The sequence below is a fragment of the Oncorhynchus kisutch genome, linkage group LG15 (genome assembly GCF_002021735.2).
Source record: "Oncorhynchus kisutch isolate 150728-3 linkage group LG15, Okis_V2, whole genome shotgun sequence".
Taxonomy (NCBI): domain Eukaryota; kingdom Metazoa; phylum Chordata; class Actinopteri; order Salmoniformes; family Salmonidae; genus Oncorhynchus; species Oncorhynchus kisutch.
The window spans coordinates 53262731-53283845 of NC_034188.2; the positions used below are offsets into that span (position 1 = coordinate 53262731).

The 21115-nt window shown below is 44.0% G+C and overlaps 1 protein-coding gene across 3 annotated transcripts in view; it reads left to right on the forward strand.

Annotated features, from left to right (window-relative positions):
* Positions 1 to 21115, forward strand: part of LOC109905457 (latent-transforming growth factor beta-binding protein 4) — a 73687-nt gene that overhangs the window by 15452 nt on the left and 37120 nt on the right. For 2 of the 3 annotated variants that reach the window (XM_020502835.2, XM_031790489.1), the window contains exons 4-6: positions 2251 to 2465; positions 10166 to 10378; positions 19843 to 20079. In XM_020502835.2, the coding sequence (XP_020358424.2) occupies positions 2251 to 2465; positions 10166 to 10378; positions 19843 to 20079 (665 nt within the window). The remainder of the gene's footprint in view (positions 1 to 2250; positions 2466 to 10165; positions 10379 to 19842; positions 20080 to 21115) is intronic. The other variant, XM_031790490.1, reaches the window with a different exon arrangement.

Genomic DNA, 21115 nt, shown 5'->3' on the forward strand with positions numbered 1-21115 from the left:
CCAAAAATGACTTTTGGTAGCTACTTCCTATATTCAGTACCAGTCGAACATTTGGATACACCTACTCATTCCAGGGTTTTTCTTTATTTTTTACTTTTTTCTACAATGTGTATTAATAGTGACATCAAAACTATGAAATAACACATGGAATCATGTAGTAACCAAAAAAGTGTTAAACAAATCAAAACATATTTTATTTTTGAGATTCTTCAAAAGTAGCCATCCTTTGCCTTGACAGCTTTGAACACTCTTGGCATTCTCTCAACCAGCTTCATGAGGTAGTCACATGGAATGCATTTCAATTAACAGGTGTGCCTTGTTAAAAGTTAATTTGTGTAATTTCTTTCCTTCTTAATGCGTTTGAACCAAACAGTTGTGTTGTGACAAGGTAGGGGTGGTATACAGAAGATAGCCCTATTTGATAAAAGGCAAAGTCCATATTATGGCAAGAACAGCTCAAATAAGCAAAGAGAAATGACAGTTCATCATTACTTTAGACATGAAAGTCAGTCAATCTGGAACATTTCAAGAACTTTTAAACTTCAAGTGCAGTCGCAAAAACCATCAAGCGCTATGATGAAACTGGCTCTCATGAGGACCACCACAGGAAAGGAAGACCCAGAGTTACCTCTGCTGCAGAAGATATGTTCATTAGAGTTACCAGCCACTGAAATTGCAGCCCAAATAAATGCTTCACAGAGTTCAAGTAACACATCTCAACATCAACTGTTCAGAGGAGACTGTGTGAATCAGGGGCCAAAAAACACGAGCAATGGACATTAGGCCGGTGGAAATATGTCCTTTGGTCTGCTGAATCCTCTGTGAGGCACAGAGTAGGTAAACGGAATGATCTCCGCATGTGTGGTTCCCACCGCGAAGCATGGAGGCAGAGGTGTGATGGTGGGGGGGGGGGGGGTGATTTGCTGGTGACACTGTCTGTGATTTATTTAGCATTCAAGACACACTTAACCAGCATGGCTACCACAGAGTTCTGCAGCGATATGCCGATCATTTGTTTTTTTAACAGGACAATGACCCAACACACCTCCAGGCTATGTAAGGGCTATTTGACGGAGAGTGATGGTGTGCTGCTTCAGATGACCTGGCCTGCACAATCACCCGACCTCAACCCAATTGAAATGGTTTGGGATGAGTTGGAACTCTTTCAAGACGGTTGGAAAAGCATTCCAGGTGAAGTTGGTTGAGAGAATTCCAAGAGTGTGCAAAGCTGTCATCAAGGTAAAGGGTGGCTGCTTTGAAGAATCTCATTTATAAAATATGTTTTGATTGGTTTACCACTTTTTAGGTTACTAAACTCAGCAAAAAAAGAAATCCCTTTTTCAGGACCTTGTCTTTCAAAGATAATTCGTAAAAATCCAAATAACTTCACAGATCTTCCATTTCTGTTAGTCACATGTCTGTGGAACTTGTTCAGTTTATGTCTCAGTTGTTGAATCTTGGTATGTTCCTACAAATATTCACACATGTTAAGTTTGCTGAAAATAAAAACAGTTGACAGTGAGATGGCGTTAATTTTTTTGCTGAGTTTACACAATTCCTTTGTGTTATTTCATAGTTGTGATGTCTTCACTATTGTCCTACAATTCACTATTGTCCCTTGTGTACTCAACCGGTAATACCGTAAATCCCGGGATGTAAGTCCTCGGTTTAGTCAGTGTGTCTGCCCCATCAAACTGATAACTGTGTATAAAAATTGTTTTTTAAATAACATGGATGAACATCTCATGGGATTTCTTTCATTTCTTGGCAGATGCTGTAGGAGAGTTGATGCTGATCAAATAAGTATCTAATTGAATGAACAGGCTATTGTTGCTTGCTTAATACACTACAATAGTGTATCTGATGTACCCCCATGTAATAATACAGTGAGTAAATCTTTAGTCCAGGGATTTTAGCAGGCTGCCAATCTACTGTAATACATTTCTGTCAGTAGTAACAGACGCACAGCACACACTCTTAGTTACCATAATTGTTGACGTTCTCTGTAGTCTCCCGTGTCCAGTCTGAAGTAGGCCCAGTCTGCTGACTGTCTGTTCTGTCTCCTGTCCAATCTGAAGTAGGCCCTTCTGCTTGCTGACTGTCTGTTCTGTCTCCTGTCCAGTCTGCAGGAGGCCCAGTCTGTTGACTGTCTGTTCTGTCTCCTGTCCAGTCTGTTGACTGTCTGTTCTGTCTCCTGTCCAGTCTGAAGGAGGCCCAGTCTGTTGACTGTCTGTTGTGTCCCCTGTTCAGTCTGCAGGAGGCTCAGTCAGTGCTGCTAAAGAAGGCATTGGCCCGTGGGGGTCGAGGTGACAAGATGACCTCCATCCTGATGAAACACATCGAGACAGAGCGGAAGAAGCTTCAATCAGCCTCACCGTCAGACCTACAGGACACCCGGACCACCAGTGTCAAGAGCTTCCACACCCAGAAGGGCCAGTACACCATCCACATGAGCCCACCTGCAGGTGAGTACAGACAGGCCCTTCACTTAGACCCCCAGCCTCTCTTACTTTGATGACACTATGTGCTGATAACGTAGGTTGTTGTGATGAGTAATATGATAATGATCAGTTATCATATTCTGTCAGGTTCCTGCTTGTTGTGATTAACAGGGTGTTGATATGGAATGCTTTGCTCCCAGTGGACTGGTGGTGACAAAGTCATGCGTTTTAGAATGGATATTGTGTTGGTACATAGCATGGAATTTTCCATGAAAACTTACCACATCATAAACAAAACACCCTGATGTTATTTGAATGATTGAGCCCATTTCCTAGTTGTTTACACTTAGGTAATGGGATAAGGTTATCGGTGAGTAGATGCGAGTTTCAGACCAGTACGGACCCTGATAACCCATTGTGACCAATTCCTGCCATTGTTTTCCTTGGCCCACTAGCATAGGTAGAGTAATGGCCCAGATGATAGACCATGTTTAACTAATGGGATCCCCCAAATCTCCTGTCCCTATGACCTCATGGCATGTTGAAATGGCCTTCTGTGGTGGTGGATGGGAACCAACCTAATCTGAAGGGTGAAACTGGCATATTATTCACGAGGGCAGACACAATCTTCCACATCGTCTGTGGCACCAGTGACCTATGAGAAGTTCCAGTCCCTTTAGCTCAGATTTGAACTACATAGTACCGGAATCTAATAGGAAAATGAAAATGACCTGGGGTTGGTGGAAAATGAAAATGACCTGTTTGCAACTGGCATTAGTTTGCCTGCCATAATATGGAGAACCATGCTTTAGTTTATGTTCTGAATGTACTTCGAGTTGTCTGGTGTGGTATTCATTTTTTGATGCGACACTAATCTCTGACAAATTTACACTACTGATTTGTAGGGTAGTGTAATGGTCAATCAGTGCTATTCAAGACATGATCTCATAGCAAAATAGCACATTAGTTGCACTTACCCAACACCACAAGCAAGAGCACTATATTTCTCTCAGCAGCCTGGTTTGCTTTTAACAGTGTAAGGCCCATTCTAAGTATTGTACAGTTGTGTCTATATACCACTACTACGCCCTACTCTCTTTTAATATCCAATAGGTGGCCGTCACTCGAACAGAGCATGTTGTCTCGCATGGAAAGAGAGAGTATCACTCTATATAATGCTTGATTTTCCCCTCAAAACCCAATTTAAATGTCTGCTGTAAAGCTTTAATCCAAGTTTCCAAGTCAGAGGAGTAAGGGTCAGGTTTAGCATTTTTTTCACATTCTTTTCCAGAAGTGAGACAGTGCCTTGAACATTTTGAGTAATCTGTCATTCCACAAGAGCTCAGGGTCCTGGTCTTTTGTATCCTCTGACCTCTTTAAGTACCCAGGCACTTTGAGTTTTTTTCCCCTGCAAATATTTGTGTAAGAGGTCCTTCTCTAAATTCCTCCATCGGTTTAATAGCTTTAGTACCCCTCGCCCCCCTCTTCTCTTGAGTGGCAAGCAGGAGCATTGTGGATGAACAGTTGCTGTGTATGAACAAAGCCATTGTAAGCACAAGAGAGAGAATTCATTCCCCCTCCCTTTGCAATCCCCTATAGGCTAAGATTTGACCGGGCCATAGACCAATGAAGTGATATTAATTTTTTTAATTTTTTAAGTCACCTTTATTTAACTAGGCAAGTTAGTTAAGAACAAATTCTTATTTACAATGACACGTTTAGTCCTCCCTGTCATTTCAGGTTTCGCACCTGTCAATCACTCTTGGTAATCTCACTAAAGAAACGTAATTTTAAAACTAACAAAGAATTAGCCCACCCCGTTTAAGGGTCATAGGCCAAAGTCTGCTGTGTAATGTGGGCAGCTTTTTCCAATCGTCCAATCTCTTCATAATGTTGATCTGCTGTTTCGCCTTGAACCTGATTAAAACAAGGCTGGAGTAAAAACCTTGCAAACATAAAGGCCCTCCAGGACCAACTTCAAAGGCCATTGCCAAAGGCCACCATCGTTCACGGAGACGTATACACACTCGACCTAAAAATTAAAGAAATGGAATCATTTATCTGAGCAAACCAGAAATCTTTCAATATATAACTAAATATAATACATAGGAAAGTTGTACTGGACTATGGTAGGTGAAGAATCAATCTATCTTTTTAGACTGTTAGAGTATTTATCTGGTCAATATGTCAGTGTATTATTTGTTTGTAACAGTGTGTTTATATGTGAAAATGTGATTGTGCTTAAATGTTTAAATGATTAGTCCAAAAGAGGACTAAAATAAATCCTAATAAAATCAAACCTCCATGAAGATAAACCACACACACACACACACACACACACTTCAGTATAACACTTCAGTTCCATTCTTGATCCTTTACACAGCCACTAGACTGATTGATAGTATTTTGGTAGCTGTTGCTTCCATGCGTGGAGGGGCATTCTGTTGTACATGGAGCAGAGCTTCCTGTTTCATAATTGGAATAATAGTCCTATCTGTAGAAAATGTGGATGTGTGTGTGCGTGTGTGAGTAGGACTGGACTGGTCTGGACAACTGGCAGAGCGATTGAGTGCACTGAGACAGAGACTCGGGCTGCACTAAACGTCCTGCACGGTGAAACGTTGCGTTCGGATTCGTACAATTTACTGGCTATTTAACAGCTTTTTCCTACAGTACCAGACAAAAGTTTGGACACACCTATTCATTCAAGGGTTTTTCTTTATTTTTACTATTTTATACATTGTAGAATAATAGTGAAGACATCAAAACTATGAAATAACACATATGGAATCATGTAGTAACCAAAAAAGTGTTAAACGAAGCAAAATATATTTGAGATTTGAGATTCTTCAAAATAGCCACCATTTGCCTTGATGACAGCTTAGCACACTCTTGGCATTCTCTCGACCAGCTTCATGAGATAGTCACCTGGAATGAATTTCAATTAACAGGTGTGTCTTGTAAAAAGATAATTTGTGTAATTTCTTAACCTTCTTAATGCATTTGAGACAATCAGTTGTGGCAAGATAGGGTTGGTATACAGAAGATAGCCCTATTTGGTAAAAGACCAAGTCCATATTCGTCGCCAGACCCCCAAGGATGGCAAATAAGGGTTGTGAGGAGGTTCGGCTAGTGAATGGTGAACAACACCCTCCTAGCTCACAGCTGTGGGAGACGTACACCACAAACCGCTCCTTGAACAACCTGCAGAGCCACCCGCCTCTGCTCTTCCCTCACCTACATCATGTTACACACAAACACTGCACACAGCAGGCTACATGAGGCAACAAGCTCAAACTTTAAAGCTACGAAGTATGAACGTCCGTCTATGAGTATGTGTGGGGTTGTATGTGTGTGTACGGGTGAGAGGGAGAGTGAGAGAGACGGATACGTAGTTAAGACATGCGGCCTGCAGAGAAGGTGAATTAAAACGTTCTAATGGCGGTCTACATTGTAACCAAGCACCAGCTAGTGCACACTCAGATGTTTAGTATGTCCCCATTTGTATTGTGGCTGATGGACACTGAGTACACCAAACATTAAGAACACCTTCCTAATATTTAGTTGCACCCCCTTTTTCTCTCAGAGCAGCCTCTATTCGTCAGGGCATGGACTCTACAAGGTGTTGAAAGCGTTCCACAGAGATGCTGGCTCATGTTGACTCCAATGCTTCCCACAGTTGTGTCAAGTTGGCTGGATGTCCTTTGGGTACAGGTCATCTTCAAGTCCATGCTAGGTAAAGCTCCGCCTTCTCTCAGTTCACTGGTCACGATGGCAACACCCACCCGTAGCACGCGCTCCAGCAGGTGTATCTCACTGATCATCCCTAAAGCCAACACCTCATTTGGCCACCTTTCCTTCCAGTTCTCTGCTGCCTGTGACTGGAACGAATTTCAAAAATCGTTGAAGTTGGAGACTTTTATCTCCCTCACCAACTTTAACATCTGCTATCTGAGCAGCTAACCGATCGCTGCAGCTGTACATAGTCCATCGGTAAATAGCCCACCCAATTTACCTACCTCATCCCCATACTGTTTTTATTTATTTACTTCTCTGCTCTTTTGCACACCAGCATCTCTACCTGCACATGACCATCTGACCATTTATCACTCCAGTGTTAATCTGCTAAATTGTAATTATTCGCCTACCTCCTCATGCCTTTTGCACACAATGTATATAGACTCTTTTTTTTCTTTCTTTTTCTACTGTGTTATTGACTTGTTTATTGTTTACTCCATGTGTAACTCTGTGTTGTTGTCTGTTCACACTGCTATGCTTTATCTTGGCCAGGTCGCAGTTGTAAATGAGAACTTGTTCTCAACTAGCCTACCTGGTTAAATAAAGGTGAAATAAAACATTTAAAACATGTACAAATATTATGGCAAGAACAGCACAAATAAGCAAAGAGAAAAGTCCATTATTACTTTTAAGACATGAAGGTCAGTCAATCCGGAAAATGTAAAGAACTTTGAAAGTTGCAAAAAACATCAATCGCTATGATGAAACTGGCTCTCATGAGGGCCACAGGAAAGGAAGACCCAGAGTTACCTCTGCCGCAGAGGATATGTTCATTAGAGTTACCAGCCTCAGAAATTGCAGCTCAAATAAATGCTTCACAGAGTTCAAGTAACAGACACATCTCAACATCAACTGTTCAGAGGAGACTGTGTGAATCAGGCCTTCATGGTCAAATTGCTGCAAAAAAAACACTACTAAAGGACACCAATTAGAAGAAGAAGAGACTTGCTTGTGCCAAGAAACACGAGCAATTAACATTAGAGCGGTGGAAATCTGTCCTTTGGTCTGTTCAGTCCAAATGTGAGATTTTTGGTTCCAACCGCCATGTCTTTGTGAGAGACAGAGTAGGTGAACGGATGATCTCTGCATGTGTGGTTACCATCGCGAATCATGGATGAGGAGGTGTGATCGTGTGTGGGTGCTTTGCTGGTAACAATGTCAGTGTTTTATTTAGAATTCAAGGCACACTTAACCAGCATGGCTACCATAGCATTCTGCTGCGAAACGCCATCCCATCTGGTTTGGACAATGACCCAAAACACACCTCCAGGCTGTGTAAGGGCTATTTGATCAAGAAGGAGAGTGGTTGAGTGCTGCATCAGATGACTTAGCCTCCGCAATCACCTGACCTCCACACAATTGAGATGGTTTGGGATAAGGAAAAGCAGCCAACAAGTGCTCAGCATATGTTGAAACTCCTTTAAGACTGTTGGAAAAGCATTCCAGGTGAAGCTGGTTGAGAGAATTTCAAGAGTGTGCAAAGCTGTCATCAAGGCAAAAGGTGGCTACTTTGAAGAATCTAAAATCCAAAATATATTTTGAATTGTTTAACACTTTCTTTTGTTTACTACTTGATTCCATATGTGTCATTTCATAGTTTTGATGTCCACTATTATTCTACAATGTAGAAAATAGTAAAAATAAAGAAAAACCCTTGAATGAGTAGGTGTGTCCAAACTTTTGACTGGTACTGTATAGCTAGAAAATACTAGCCTTGGAGCATTTTTATGGCAGTATTTGAAAAGTTATAAGTGAATGCTAATTGGACTACAGTTTTTCCACTGGCTAATATCCCTAATAAAACACTCAAAAAGGAGGCAAAACAATCTGCTGTGACCTCATTGACCCGTACTATAAAACATTGTGAACACCTGTCCTGAGCAGACACCAATACCTCCTCCTCCTCCCCCAGCAAGACAGGAACCCACAGTCCAGACCCAGACGGCACGTCCCAGCGGTAGCATGGTAATTTACTGTGTGTCCTAGCCTACACCAAGGCCCTCCCCTCTCTCTCTCTTTCTGGCAGTGTATCCCACCTCCCAGCCTCCAAGTCCTGGCCCAGAATGACGCACCACGTTGAGCTACAGGTGTGGATCAGACCAGTGGTGCAGTGCCTCCACAGGTGGTTCAGACACTTCATATAAGGGATGACCACAGTACCAGTGTACCTGTAGTTTGTTTTATAGCAGACGCTCTTCTCCAGAGCGACATACAGGAGCAATTAGGGTAAAGTGCCTTGCTCAAGGTCACGTCGACACAATCTCAAGGATTCAAATCAGCAACCTTTCAGTTACTGGCCCAACCCTCTAACCACTAGGCTACCAGTTCTCTCTGGGTTCTAGTTTGGTCCATTCCCATGAGCTATATTACGTCATTCTCCCAGATTTGTTGATGACCCGTATAAGCTTAAAGTCAAACATAATTCTTTCAGTACTTAACCTTACCAAGCCTTTGATGTGACCTAGGGCCTTTGTGAAGTGGACTGGCGCGTGCCTCGCTCGCTGTCCTCACAGGTCTTCCAGGTTTTATACTGATGTAGTAATACTGGTGAAACTGGAGATATGGTCTGTAATGGGGCACCTGTGTTTGAGCCCAGTCCAACGCAGCTGTTGGTCTTCCAAACTCGACAAGGAATTTCTGCTTAGCTTTGTTTCGGGGTTAATCATAAGTGAACATAAAGAACACGTCATGTTTGTAAATCTAACGACCATACAGTTTTAGCTAATAACTTTTTGACATGACAATGAATTTCTTTGTCAATTGGTTTTATATTTTCCATTCTTTACCATTCCTTTCCTAGCTAAATAATGAGGTGTTTCCATCAACCTCCTTTTTTCCCGGGGTTTATATTCCGGGGTTTATATTCATGAATGACCATAAAAGGATTCTTTAACATTTGTCTCCTATAGTTTTCTCAGGTAGTGAAAGTGATGTGATTTCACCCTAGATGGCCTACAGGTCCAAGTGCTTAGAGCGGTAAGAGTGATGTGAGCCAGTGCAACGTGGATGCAACGTGGATGGCACGTTGCTCGGGCATGAGCTGGCTCGGTAAGGCAACAGGTTTAATGCACATTGTGTAAGTCACAGAAGAGCCTGCGGGGCTTGTGAAATGACATCTCAGAAAATGCGTAGCGAAAGGAAAATAATTTCCCTCCTCTTCCCCCTTGCCTTATGAGCAGAGAGAGAGAGAGAGAGAGAGAGAGATGACTCACCACCACAGTTTACAATGCCAGCGAGGACCTGAAACTCAAACCTTGCCCCCCCCCGAACCCCCCCCTCCCCGCCCTCCTTGTGGTCTATTCCTCAGATGACAGGACGGTCCATGTTATGAAACTAGAGGGGGGAGGGGGAGTATAAGGAAAAGGGGGGGAAACAAAACAGATTACAGTTACAGCATAACGGCAGGGCACAGAGACATGGTTAGGGGCTGCAGTGGAGAGTTAACAGTACAGGGTGATAGATTGGATCCCTTATAAACATTGTGTTTGGAGGCTCGACCAGAGTATTCTCGCTATACTGCTTCCAAATAAGTGGACAGGCACTAAGCAAGCTTAAAAAAAAACACACTTGGTGCTTCTCTCGTCAAGGTTCTTCATTTCTTTGGTTGGTGTGTTTAGGAAAAAAAGGAAAGGAAGCACTGGGTCTGTTATTTTTTTCCTCTCTCTTTCTTCCTTTCCCTCCTCGTCCTGCGCCAGTTGCAAGAGAGAGTGTGATTGAACAAAGCGTAAGAGTAAGCGTGGAGTTCACTGGCCTTCTCTCACACCTCTTCCTGCCGTTACGCGGCAGCTCTTCTTCCTGGACCTCTGTGGTGCCTCTTCTCCGTGGGATGCATCGGCAGTAATCGGACGGCACCATGCTCCAGCTCAGACCCAGGTTCAGGCTCCTACCGCTGCTCTATCTCTGCTTCGTCTTCTTCCCCCTTCCAGCCAGAAACCAGACCGCCGGCCACCGAGGAGGAACGGCAGCAGGGGCAGGAAGGAGAGGAGCTGAGCGCATCAAGGTGCTCTTCACCCCGACTGTCTGCAAGGTGCGCTGCACCCAGGGACGCTGCACCAACTTCTGCGAGCAGGGCAATGTGACCGCCCTCTACATCAGTGAACAGGGGGACCGGGCTGCGCTGGGACCGGGCTTCAGAGTCTGTAAGTTTCTTACGTTATCTCATTTCTTACCTCTGTTTACCATCTCTCTCTGTAAGCGTGCAGTATACTGTAGTCTCTCATAGCCATAAGTAGCCAGAGGAGTCACTGAGACCTCCCACCCTGGGGTCCAGACAGATTGACATTAGGGGTAAGCCACTGGGACTGATGAGCTGGAGGTGTGTTTGTAGCATCACTGTGGTTTTTAGGTCGGTGGTGGAGACCGGTTTGGGAGAATGGTATGGGTTAGACCTTAAATGTGGACAGGTTGGAGGGATGATAGAGTAGCCCCTTGGCTCTGCTGGCCTCCTTATCAGGTATTCACACCGTCTTGAGAGGCGACCATCCAGACATGTGCATACACTGTATATTTACCAAGGCTCAGAGCCCATCCTTACATGAGATCCACCTCAAATAGTGACGTGTGTGTGTGTGTGTGTGTGGGGGGGGGGGGGGGGGGGATAGGCAAAAACAGAAAGATTATCTCCCTTCCAGCATCTTGAAGAATGTATGACCAAACATCAGGGTTAATGTACTCTTTGATGGATCCATTCTACATGCCAGGGAATCTCTGTCTCCTCTCAGACTGTGTGTGTTTGTATGTGATCTTATGACAGTGAATAATTTGTTCTTTGCATGTTCTTTGCATGTATTCTGTCTGTTGCCATATTAATAGTGTTGCCATCTGCATGGGCGAGACAGACAGAGAGCTCTCCGCTATCTGGTCTCAGACCATCCATGAAACATTATGACTTGTTTTCTTTAATGAGAATGGTCCATATATCCATAGAAATTACACTGAACAAATATATAAATGCAACATGCAGCAATTGAAAGATTTGACTGCGGTCCAGTTCATATATGGAAATCAGTCAATTTAAATAAATTCATTAGGCCCTAATCTATAGATTTTACATGACTGGGAAAACAGATATGCAACTGTTGGTCACAGATACCTTAAAAAAGGTAGGGGCGTGGACCAAAAAAACAGTCAGTATTTGGTGTGACCACCATTTTCCTAATGCAGCGCGAGACATCTCTTTTGCATAAAGTTGATCAGGCAGTTGATTGTGGCCTGTGGAATGTTGTCCCACTCCTCTTCAATAGCTGTGCGAAGTTGATGGATATTGGTGGGAACTGGAACACGCTGTTGTACATGTCAATCCAGAGCATCCCAAACATGCCCAATGGGTGACATGTCTGGTGAGTATGCAGGCCATGGAAGAACTGAGACATTCTCAGCTTCCAGGAATTGTGTACAGATTCTTGCGACATGGGACTGTGCATTGTCATGATGAATGGTACGATAATGGGCCTCAGGATCTTGTCACGGTATCTCTGTGCATTCAAATTGCCATCGTTAAAATGCAATTGTGTTCGTTGTCTATAGCTTATGCTTGCCCATAGCTTTCCAAGTGACTGGTCTCAGACGAGCCGCAGGTGAAGAAGCCGGATGTGGCGGTCCTGGGCTGGCGTGGCTACACTTGGTCTGAGGTTGTGAGGCCAGTTGGATGTACTGCCAAATTCTCTAAAATGACGTTGGAGGCTGCTCATGGTAGAGATATGAACATTAAATTCTCTGACAAAAGTTCTGGTGGACACTCCTCATGCCAATTGCATGCTCCATCAAAATTGGATGTGGTATTGTTGTGTGACACAACTGCACATTTTAGAGTGGCCTTTTATTCTCCCCAGCACAAGGTGCACCTGTGTAATGTTCACGCTGTTTTAATCAGCTTCTTGATATGCCACATGTGTCAGGCGGATGGATTATCTTGGCAAAGGAGAAATGCTTACTAATAGGGATGTAAACAAATTTGTTCACCAAATTTGAGAGAAATCACCTTTTTGTGCGTATGGAACATTTCTGAGATCTTTTATTTCATGGGACCAACACTTTACCTGTTGTGTTTATATTTTAGTTCAGTATACATTCCATATCAGACTTTCCCTTCAAGTCATTTTGACGGAGGTTAGTGAAGTGTGCCTCTAGCGATCCACATTGAGACTCTGGGCAAGCCAGAGAAGACATGAGATGAAGAGTTTTGCAGGCCAGCTGGATTCAGCCGATTCTCTGTTTGTTGTTGCTGAGTGTCAAGAAGACGCACAAGCTCAGTCTCCTACTGTATATCACTGCTCTCACACTTAACACCAAGCCCAGTCTCCTACTGTATATCACTGCCCTCAACATGCAGGTGCACGGAGGAGATATATCATGAGGTCTTAAAACACATGCAGGGTTATATTCACGCTCCGTGGCAGAAAGAAAATACAGGGGAGGAAATAAAGTGGTATCTTTACCGCCCCTCCCCTTTCTCTCTCACTATCTCTCTTTATCTCTTTATCTCTCTCTCTCACCATCCCTCTCTCACCATCTCTCTCTCTCACCATCTCTCTCTCTCACCATCTCTCTCTTGCTCTTTCACCACCATCTCTCTCTCTCACCATCTCTCTCTCTCACCATCCCTCTCTCACCATCTCTCTCTCTCACCATCTCTCTCTTGCTCTTTCACCACCATCTCTCTCTCTCTCTCTCTCTCTCTCTTAGCCTCTATGTATTCACCCTTCCTCTTGTTGCCCAGTTTGTTGTAATCCTGCGCTAATCACTTCTGTAATTCGTGGGTGCAACTTCTTTACACACTCACTGCCTCCTAGACTGAGACGTTAAGACAGACCGACACAAGACTCCAAATCCATCCTGGGATTAAGTGGAGATTAGCTGCATTTGTTCAGTAATAAAACTACATTTCAGTGACCAGACCACGGCTGCCTCGTGTCTGACTAATCCGAGAGATTGTGTGTTTTTGTCTGCATTTTGATACGCTGGGCCAGAATGATTGTACTTCCTCATAGTTTCTGAACAAGCCTTTGTTTTATGTTCTGAGCCAGAGTGCCTTAACCCTACACGGGGGCCTTGTAGATGTTTGATAGTTAAGATGAGAGGAGTTAGTTGCATAATGTTTGGAAATGATGGACGGACACAACTAGGGACGTTGCATATTTTTATTTTTATTGATTTGTTGAACTTTTTATTTAACTAGGTAAGTCAGTTAATTAAGAACAAATTATTATTTACAATGACGGCCTACAAAAAGGCAAAAGGCCTCCTGCGGGGACAGGGGCTGGGATTTTCTATTTATTTATTTGTATTTTATTTAACCTTTATTTAACTAGGAAAATCAGTTAAGAACAAATTCTTATTTACAATGACGGCCAATCCCGAACGACGCTAAGCCAATTGTGCGCCGCCCTATGGGACTCCCAATCATGGCCAGATGTGATGAAGCCCGGATTTGAACTAGGTACTGCAGTGACCCCTCTTGCACTGAGATGCTGTGTCTTAGACCGCTGTGCCACTCGGGATAAAAAAATAAAAATAAACATTTTAAAAAGGATAGGACAAAACACACGTCACGACAAGAGAGACACCACAACACAAAGAGAGACCTAAGACGACGACATAGCATGGCATATGAAGCTAATCACAGCCTCGTGTTTCCTGTAATAGCATTATGTCCATCGGTGCCCGCTTGTTGCCATCATCACATCATTTATATAACAACCTCTGGTTTAGAGGGGGTGGGAATGAATGCACAAGATGACCATGTGATGTCATGTTTAAGATGACTGCCTTGAAGATGGCTCTTGAATTACCTAGATTATATAACATCGAAGTAAACTTGGAGTCACACAATGACATATCGTGTGGTCCTCCCACTATGTCGGGAAAGCATGCAATTTATCCGGCAACGGATGAAATAAATGAGGATGAACTTCACAGGGTGGTGAACGTGCTCGGTGATGAGCTTGATGCTCCTTTCCAGTAAATATCGAGGGTCTTATTCTGGTGACATGATGATGACGCTTGGCTGTCGTTTGACAAATAAAAATGATCTCGTTCTTTTGTCCATAATAATCTCATCATGTAGGCTATACGTGCGCTCTAGCCAACAGCGTGCCGATAGCGCTCAGCATTCTTTGTGAGAAAACCATCAGTAGAGTTGAAAATGCACAGAAACTCGTAACTTTTTTTTTTAAGTACTTGTGAATTTAACCGCAAAATGTATTTTTACGTGCACTACGTCATCACGTACAGCCTTTTATCTGCAAAAAGTACATTTGATGGAAACACATCTCTGGTGGGAAAATGTGCATATTGTTTTCAATTAGGATTTTAGAATATTATCATTCAAATCTGTCGCCTATTGGATGGAAACCTAGCTAATGTAAATAGCCAGGGTAGGCATTTGATTAACTGTTCAGCAGTCTTATGACTTGGGGTTAGAAACTATTCAGGAGCCTTTTGTTCCCAGACTTGGCGCGCCGGTACCGCTTGCCGTGTGGTAGCAGAGAAAACTGTCTATGACTTGTTTGGCTGGAGTCTTTGGCAATTTCTAGGGCCTTCCTCTGACACCACCTGGTACAGAGGTCCTGGATGGCAGGAAGTTTGGCCCCAGTGGTGTACTGGGCCATACCCACTACCCTCTGTAGCGCCTTGTGGTCGAATGCCCAGCAGTTACCATACCAAGCGGTGATGCAGCCAGTCAAGATGCTCTCAATGGCGCAGCTGTAGAACCTTTTGAGGATCTGAGGGCCGATGCCAAATATTTTCAGCCTCCTGAGGTGGAAGAGTCGTTGTTGTGCCCTCTTCACAACTGTGTTGGTGTGTTTGGACCATGATAGGTCCTTTGTGATGTGGACACTGAGGAACTTGAAGCTCTCGACCCGCACCACTACAGCGCCGTCGATGTGAATGAGGGCGTATTCGGCCCCTCCATCTCCTGTAGTCCACGATAAGCTGCTTTAACTTGCTGATGTTGAGGGAGAGGCTGTTGTCCCAGCACCACAATAGCCAGGCCTCTGACCTCCCTATAGGCTGTCTCGTTGTCGGTGATCAATCTGGCCTACTATCGTTGTGTCATTGGCAAACTTAACGATGGCCTCGGAGTCGTGCGTGCTGTAGGCATGTTTCCACATGTAGGCCTATGTCTACAGTCAACTTTGAACATTGCATTCATTCATAATAACCCAGAGTTGCTAAGCTTTAAATAGCTGCCAACCCAGTTGTTTGTTTTCCCATCACCTGAGTAATGAGTAATACCCCATATCTTGTATAAACGGGCTCAGGGAAAGTCACCTCCCCTTTTGGCCGCTTACCACACGTCTGGTTTATAGGCTTGTTCCTAGACTGAATGATGTCAGCGCGAAGTCACACTTACGTACAAACAAGACCACCCCCCCCCATGCACACATACCATGTTAGTGGCCGGTAACATGTCAGGTGGGGTAGCATGAAACAGACAGACCAGGAACAATGGTCTCATTCTCCTCTAGCACCATGCATGTTAAATTAGACAGACAGTAGACAGTGCTCCACTGTACACGTGTGTAAATTACACTATTGTTTTCTCTTGCCATACGTACAGTATAGTCTCTCTCTCTCTCTGGTCCTATTGGCTATGACCCAGTCGATGCCCTCTATCACAGACATGTGAAAAAATGCCTGGTCAGGCAGAAGTGGCCAACAGAGCCCAAAATGTGAATATCTCAGTGCATATTTAACCGTTCAAAGAGAGACCAAACTGCTATTCAAAGCGAGGTGCTGTGGCAAAGTTGATCTGGGGTGGTTTGGGATAACTGCCATTATGATTCGTTTTATTGTTGCAGTTGGACCTCGTGATCTCATGCTGATTGCCAGCTGCACTGAGGCAAACTAGATGAAACACTACAGTGAGTCTAGTTGCATGTAAGCTTTTCATTGTACCGTGCACACTACTCTGTGTCCTTTGATGAATAAACTTTGATTTGATTCCAAATTGCCAACTGCTTTGTTTGAGTCAAGTTGCATTGCTGGTATTAATTCTGCATTCACCTGATAAATACTCTTCAGCTCTCTGCTGTAATGTATCTTCCTCGCCCACACTGAGGAGTATTCGGGGTTGACTTGCTAAGGGTACAGGCCGGGTGTGCATGAGGACATCATGGGTTAAGCATCTCTGTTCAGGATGTGGAAACTATGTCCAGCTGAACCTGCCTTCTCATGCATACAAATAGGGAGCCCAAATGGCATGTTTCTTTGAGTTGCCTCAAAACATCTCCCTACACACACACACACACACACACACACACACACACACACACACACACACACACACACAATTTATTATTCTTTCCAGGGAGGTCAGCCTTGAAGTACATACAGCATCCTCCAAGGCCTAGCTGTAAAGCCTGGGGAGACAGGAAGTGATTTCACGGGGTTCCACTGGTGTCCCACCATCATTTAGACAGGTAATGTGCCTCTAAACACCAATTAAACAGCCTCTGGTGAAAACTTAAGCTCTACATGGTGTGATAAAGCTGTTGTTCCACACTGGCCTGAGAGATGTACTGCATTACATGGATATGAGTGCAGTGAAAGGGTAGGGATCTTCTTTGAGAAGAGAGGGCTGACATCGTGGGTCTCATGGAGGGCCTGAGAGGAACTGGGTAGCTGCATCACTGTTTTTCATGGGAGGCACCTGCACCTTTGTCTGGTTACCCATCCACACTGCTCTGGCCAAACGCCACGCCCACTAACATTTCTTCTCCACAATGAATCAGGTTTGCTTCCTCCCCAACGACTTCTCGAATGCGAACACATTCAAACCGTTCTGATTGGTCCCAGAAACCGATGGGTTGGACCAGAGCTGGTCTACATGAATCAGGAATCACGTCATTTTGACATGAGCACAAACGACGTCTAGGATGGTAGGTTCAGACTCATGGGTGGAGCGATTGATAGAGCAGCGGAATTCAATTCAGGATGAGTCGCCAGGCAACCTGCACCCTCCCCTCTCTCTTTCTGTCTTTCTCTCACTCTGTCTTTCTGCCTCTCTCGTTACCCATTCGGTCCCTCGCTCTGCCTGTCTTGTTTTGTCTGTTCTTCGTCTCTCTTTCTCTTTCACTCTCTCGCTCTCTCTTTCGCTCTCTTTCTCTCTCTCTCTCTTTCGCTCTCTTTCTCTCTCTCTCTTTCGCTCTCTCTCTTTCTGTCTTTCTTGATCTCTCTCTCTCTCTCTGTCTTTCTTGATCTCTCTCTCTCTCTCTGTCTTTCTTGATCTCTATACCTAATTTCTCCTCTCCCTGTGTAAAATCTGGTGGATGGTCCGTTGCATCTGGAGGGACGCACACATCCGACTCGGAGCAAACAATTAGGTCACCTTCTCAGTTTGCATACTGCACATGACCTCATCACCACGGCTACGCCACAGTTGGGAATACACACACTGATACACTGCATATGCTCAACTCATGATTTCTCCACCGGAAACCTACTCCACACAGCAGAACGCTGCTGCTCTAGCCCCGGAAGCCGGACACAGGCTCTCTGCGATAGGAACCTAGAGAACTCCTAAGCCACTGTACTGTAAATTCCTCTTGTAAAAAGCCTTTTCCTGACAAAAACACCAACCTTTTTCCTGTTCCTCGCCATGGCCTCTGGAACAATGGGCAAGAGCATGACAGAAACTGAGAAAAGAGACCTGTACGGTAGTTACCCCGACGCTGACACACTCACTGGAGCCCAGAGGACTTCGTATTCAGACGGAAAATCAATTCTGTGCCACCCCTAGGGAAAGGAAGAACACTCAAAATGATGGATCAGTGTGTACTTTGGACAGCCTTCAGCTGCCGTCGTCTTTCCAGGTTCCGAAAGGCTCTGGGAAAGGTGAAGGCCTATAATCAGTGTGACTGTCGGGACCTCATACAGTCCAATAGTTGTGTTTTACAGTATCCTCTCCAAACCACTCTGATGAGATGTTCACCTCAGAGGAAACAGCTTTAGCTGAACTCTCTGTCTTGATTGCAGGCTCATTTGAGTGGTAAATTACCACAGAACACAAACGCAAAGAGTGTACTCTTAAGGATCTAACACTTTTTTTTTCAATTTTGGCCTAAAATGACATATTCAAATCTAACTTCCTGAAGCTGAGTCAAGGATATGCATGTTCTTGATACCATTTGAAAGAAAACACTTTGAAGTTTGTGGAAATGTGAAATTAATGTAGGATAATATAACACATTAGATCGGGTAAAAGATAATACAAAGAAAAAAAACATGCGTTTTCTATATTTTTTTCTCCATCATCAAGACTTAGGAGTCTAGGTGCATTTTAGATTTTGGCCACGAAATGGCAGCAGTCCATGTGCAAAGTTTTAGACTGATCCAATGAACCTTTGCATTACTGTTCAAAATGTTGTATCAAGTCTGCCCAAGTGTGCCGAATAGTTTTTTTTATATACATTTTCAGGTACAAAACTGTGCACTCTCCTCAAACATTAGCATGGTATTATTTCACCGTAATAGTTACTGTAAATTGACAGTGCAGTTAGATTAACAAGAATTTAAGCTTTCTGCCCATATTAAAAATGTCCTGGGAAATGTTCTTGTTACTTACAACGTCATGCTAATCACATTAGCACACGTTAGCTAAACCGTCCCGTGGGGGACCCACCGATCCTGTAGAGGTTTAAGAGAGAGCAGGTTTGTGTTCTACCCAGTGACAATATGGATAGAAAGTCACACAAGTAGGTTAATCAGTGCATTCATATTTGTCTCTTTCTCTCTCGCTCGCTCACTTGCTCACTCTCTTTCTCCTCCCCTTCACTCTCTCACCCCTCCCTCCCTCTGTCATACTGCGTCAGATATTGTTTACTTACGAGGTTGAGTTGATCCTTCTGGCCCAGTGTACGATGGACAGACAGTTGGCCAAGGAGATGCATAATGGACTGATTATAGATGCTGGAAAGATAATTCTGTTCAGCTAACTGCCAGGCATCTCTCTCTTTCTCTCTCTCTCACTCTCTCTCACTCTCTGTCTAGCTGCAGTGCCATGGTCAATTAATTTCCATGGACTTGGGCATGGGCCAGGGCCACGTTTTCCAATGTTATTATTATTATTATTATTATTATTATTATCATGAGCATTAATACAGCACAGCCATGTGATATGGAAAGCATGTGGTGGTGGACAGAGTAAGCAGAGGCATGGTTTTCATCAGAGTGCTGCTTGTCTTCACTTGTTTTCCATTCATTGTGATAAAAATGGGGGAAAAACTGTTTACAGTGTGTCCAAACTGTCTATCAATTGTACATGTCACAGGGACACGTGTTGGATGTTTCCCCTTGTTTTTCTTGGTTGGCCAGGTGGGCGTAAAAGTGTTCGACCCCGCCCTTTGTTTTGTAATGAGGATCTGAATCGTGAGTTTGTATTGTTACATTTGAACGACAACAGGCAGGAACTCTTGGCCCTAATGGTAACTGAACCTTGGAAATCACTACAGGACATCAAACAATATGGTTATTGTTTCTCTCAGTGCCGGAGTTCAATTTCGGTTGTTGATGTCTTGGACTCCATGTTTCTCCCTCACTGCGGTCAGAGTTTACAGAGCCGTTCTGTTTCCCTCCCTCCCTTCCTCTGTTTCTCCTCCAGTCCTGTGCCCCATGTTGTGTCAGAACGGAGGGGTCTGCATCCAGAAGGACCGCTGCCTCTGCCCGCCAACCTTCACCGGCAAGTTCTGCCACATCCCCGTGGCCGCGCCCTCCACCAATGACATTGAGAAGCCTCCGCGCAGCCCCTCGGTGCTGGCCAGTCAGCAGCTGCTGTCCCAGTCGGAGTACATTCTCCCCCTGCAGAGCCAGCAGCAGAGCCACAGTCAGCCCAGCGGTGGTAAGTGTGACAAGGCCCGGCCTCGTTGGTGGCAGTGGTGGGATCTGAATGGAGATGAGTAAATGTATACGTCAGACAGAAATCTTCAAAGCAGAGTCCAATATCTCTAGTGAAGGAGCCTCTCCTTGACAGTAAGACTGGGATAAAAAACGTCAAGTAGAACTCTAGAATGAGCACCACGACAGCTAATTCTCTGCATATTGATGGACTGATACTGAAATGAAAGAAAACAGCGTTTTCTTTTTTTAAACGATCGAATTAACCCTCATTATTTGCCTGATAATGCATGACAAATTATGATTACGTCTGACATTTGGTCATCTGTGGTTTTGGCTTTGGATGTGCAAAAATGGTCACCTAAGGTTCACGCGTCCACACAGTTACATAAAGTGTGTCTTTCCTGTAGATGAATTACTTGTCAAACTGCACCGTGTGTGCTGCGCTAAAGATGGCAGTTATACATGACTGTTTTCCCTTGGCCAGGACTCAACACTTGAATTGTACCTATTGGTGCCAATCGGTAATACGCCTTGATACACGGACAGAAATTCCTCTAGGACTCTGAGACACTCACAATCACTCATTTCCCATTGTTTTGACATCATTACAATGCACATTGAGAACACTCCGATTCGGCTACTTACGAATACTTGCTCTCACTGACTTTCCAAATGTGATTCTTTGGATGTTATGACAGCCAGATGTTTCTGACCAAATTGAATCAGTTGACATACAGTACACTCTTAGATGGTGAAGTATATTTGTACATCATGAAGAAAAGCCCAACACTGACGTTTCCCTGCATGGCGGTATTGAGACCCTGGAAAATGCACGTCATCATATTTGCCAATCGCAACAAACTACGCAGTTGGTGAAATCTGAAGCTTTAACAGTTACACTGCAGTTACAGATGGCACTTGTTTCAGGACACAGTATGGTTAGTAATCTGCTGCTGCCTTTGAAGATGTTGTCATAAGAATGTGACCCTGAGCACATGTGTATTTATCCATGCTCTATAAAGCTCAATGACATCAGT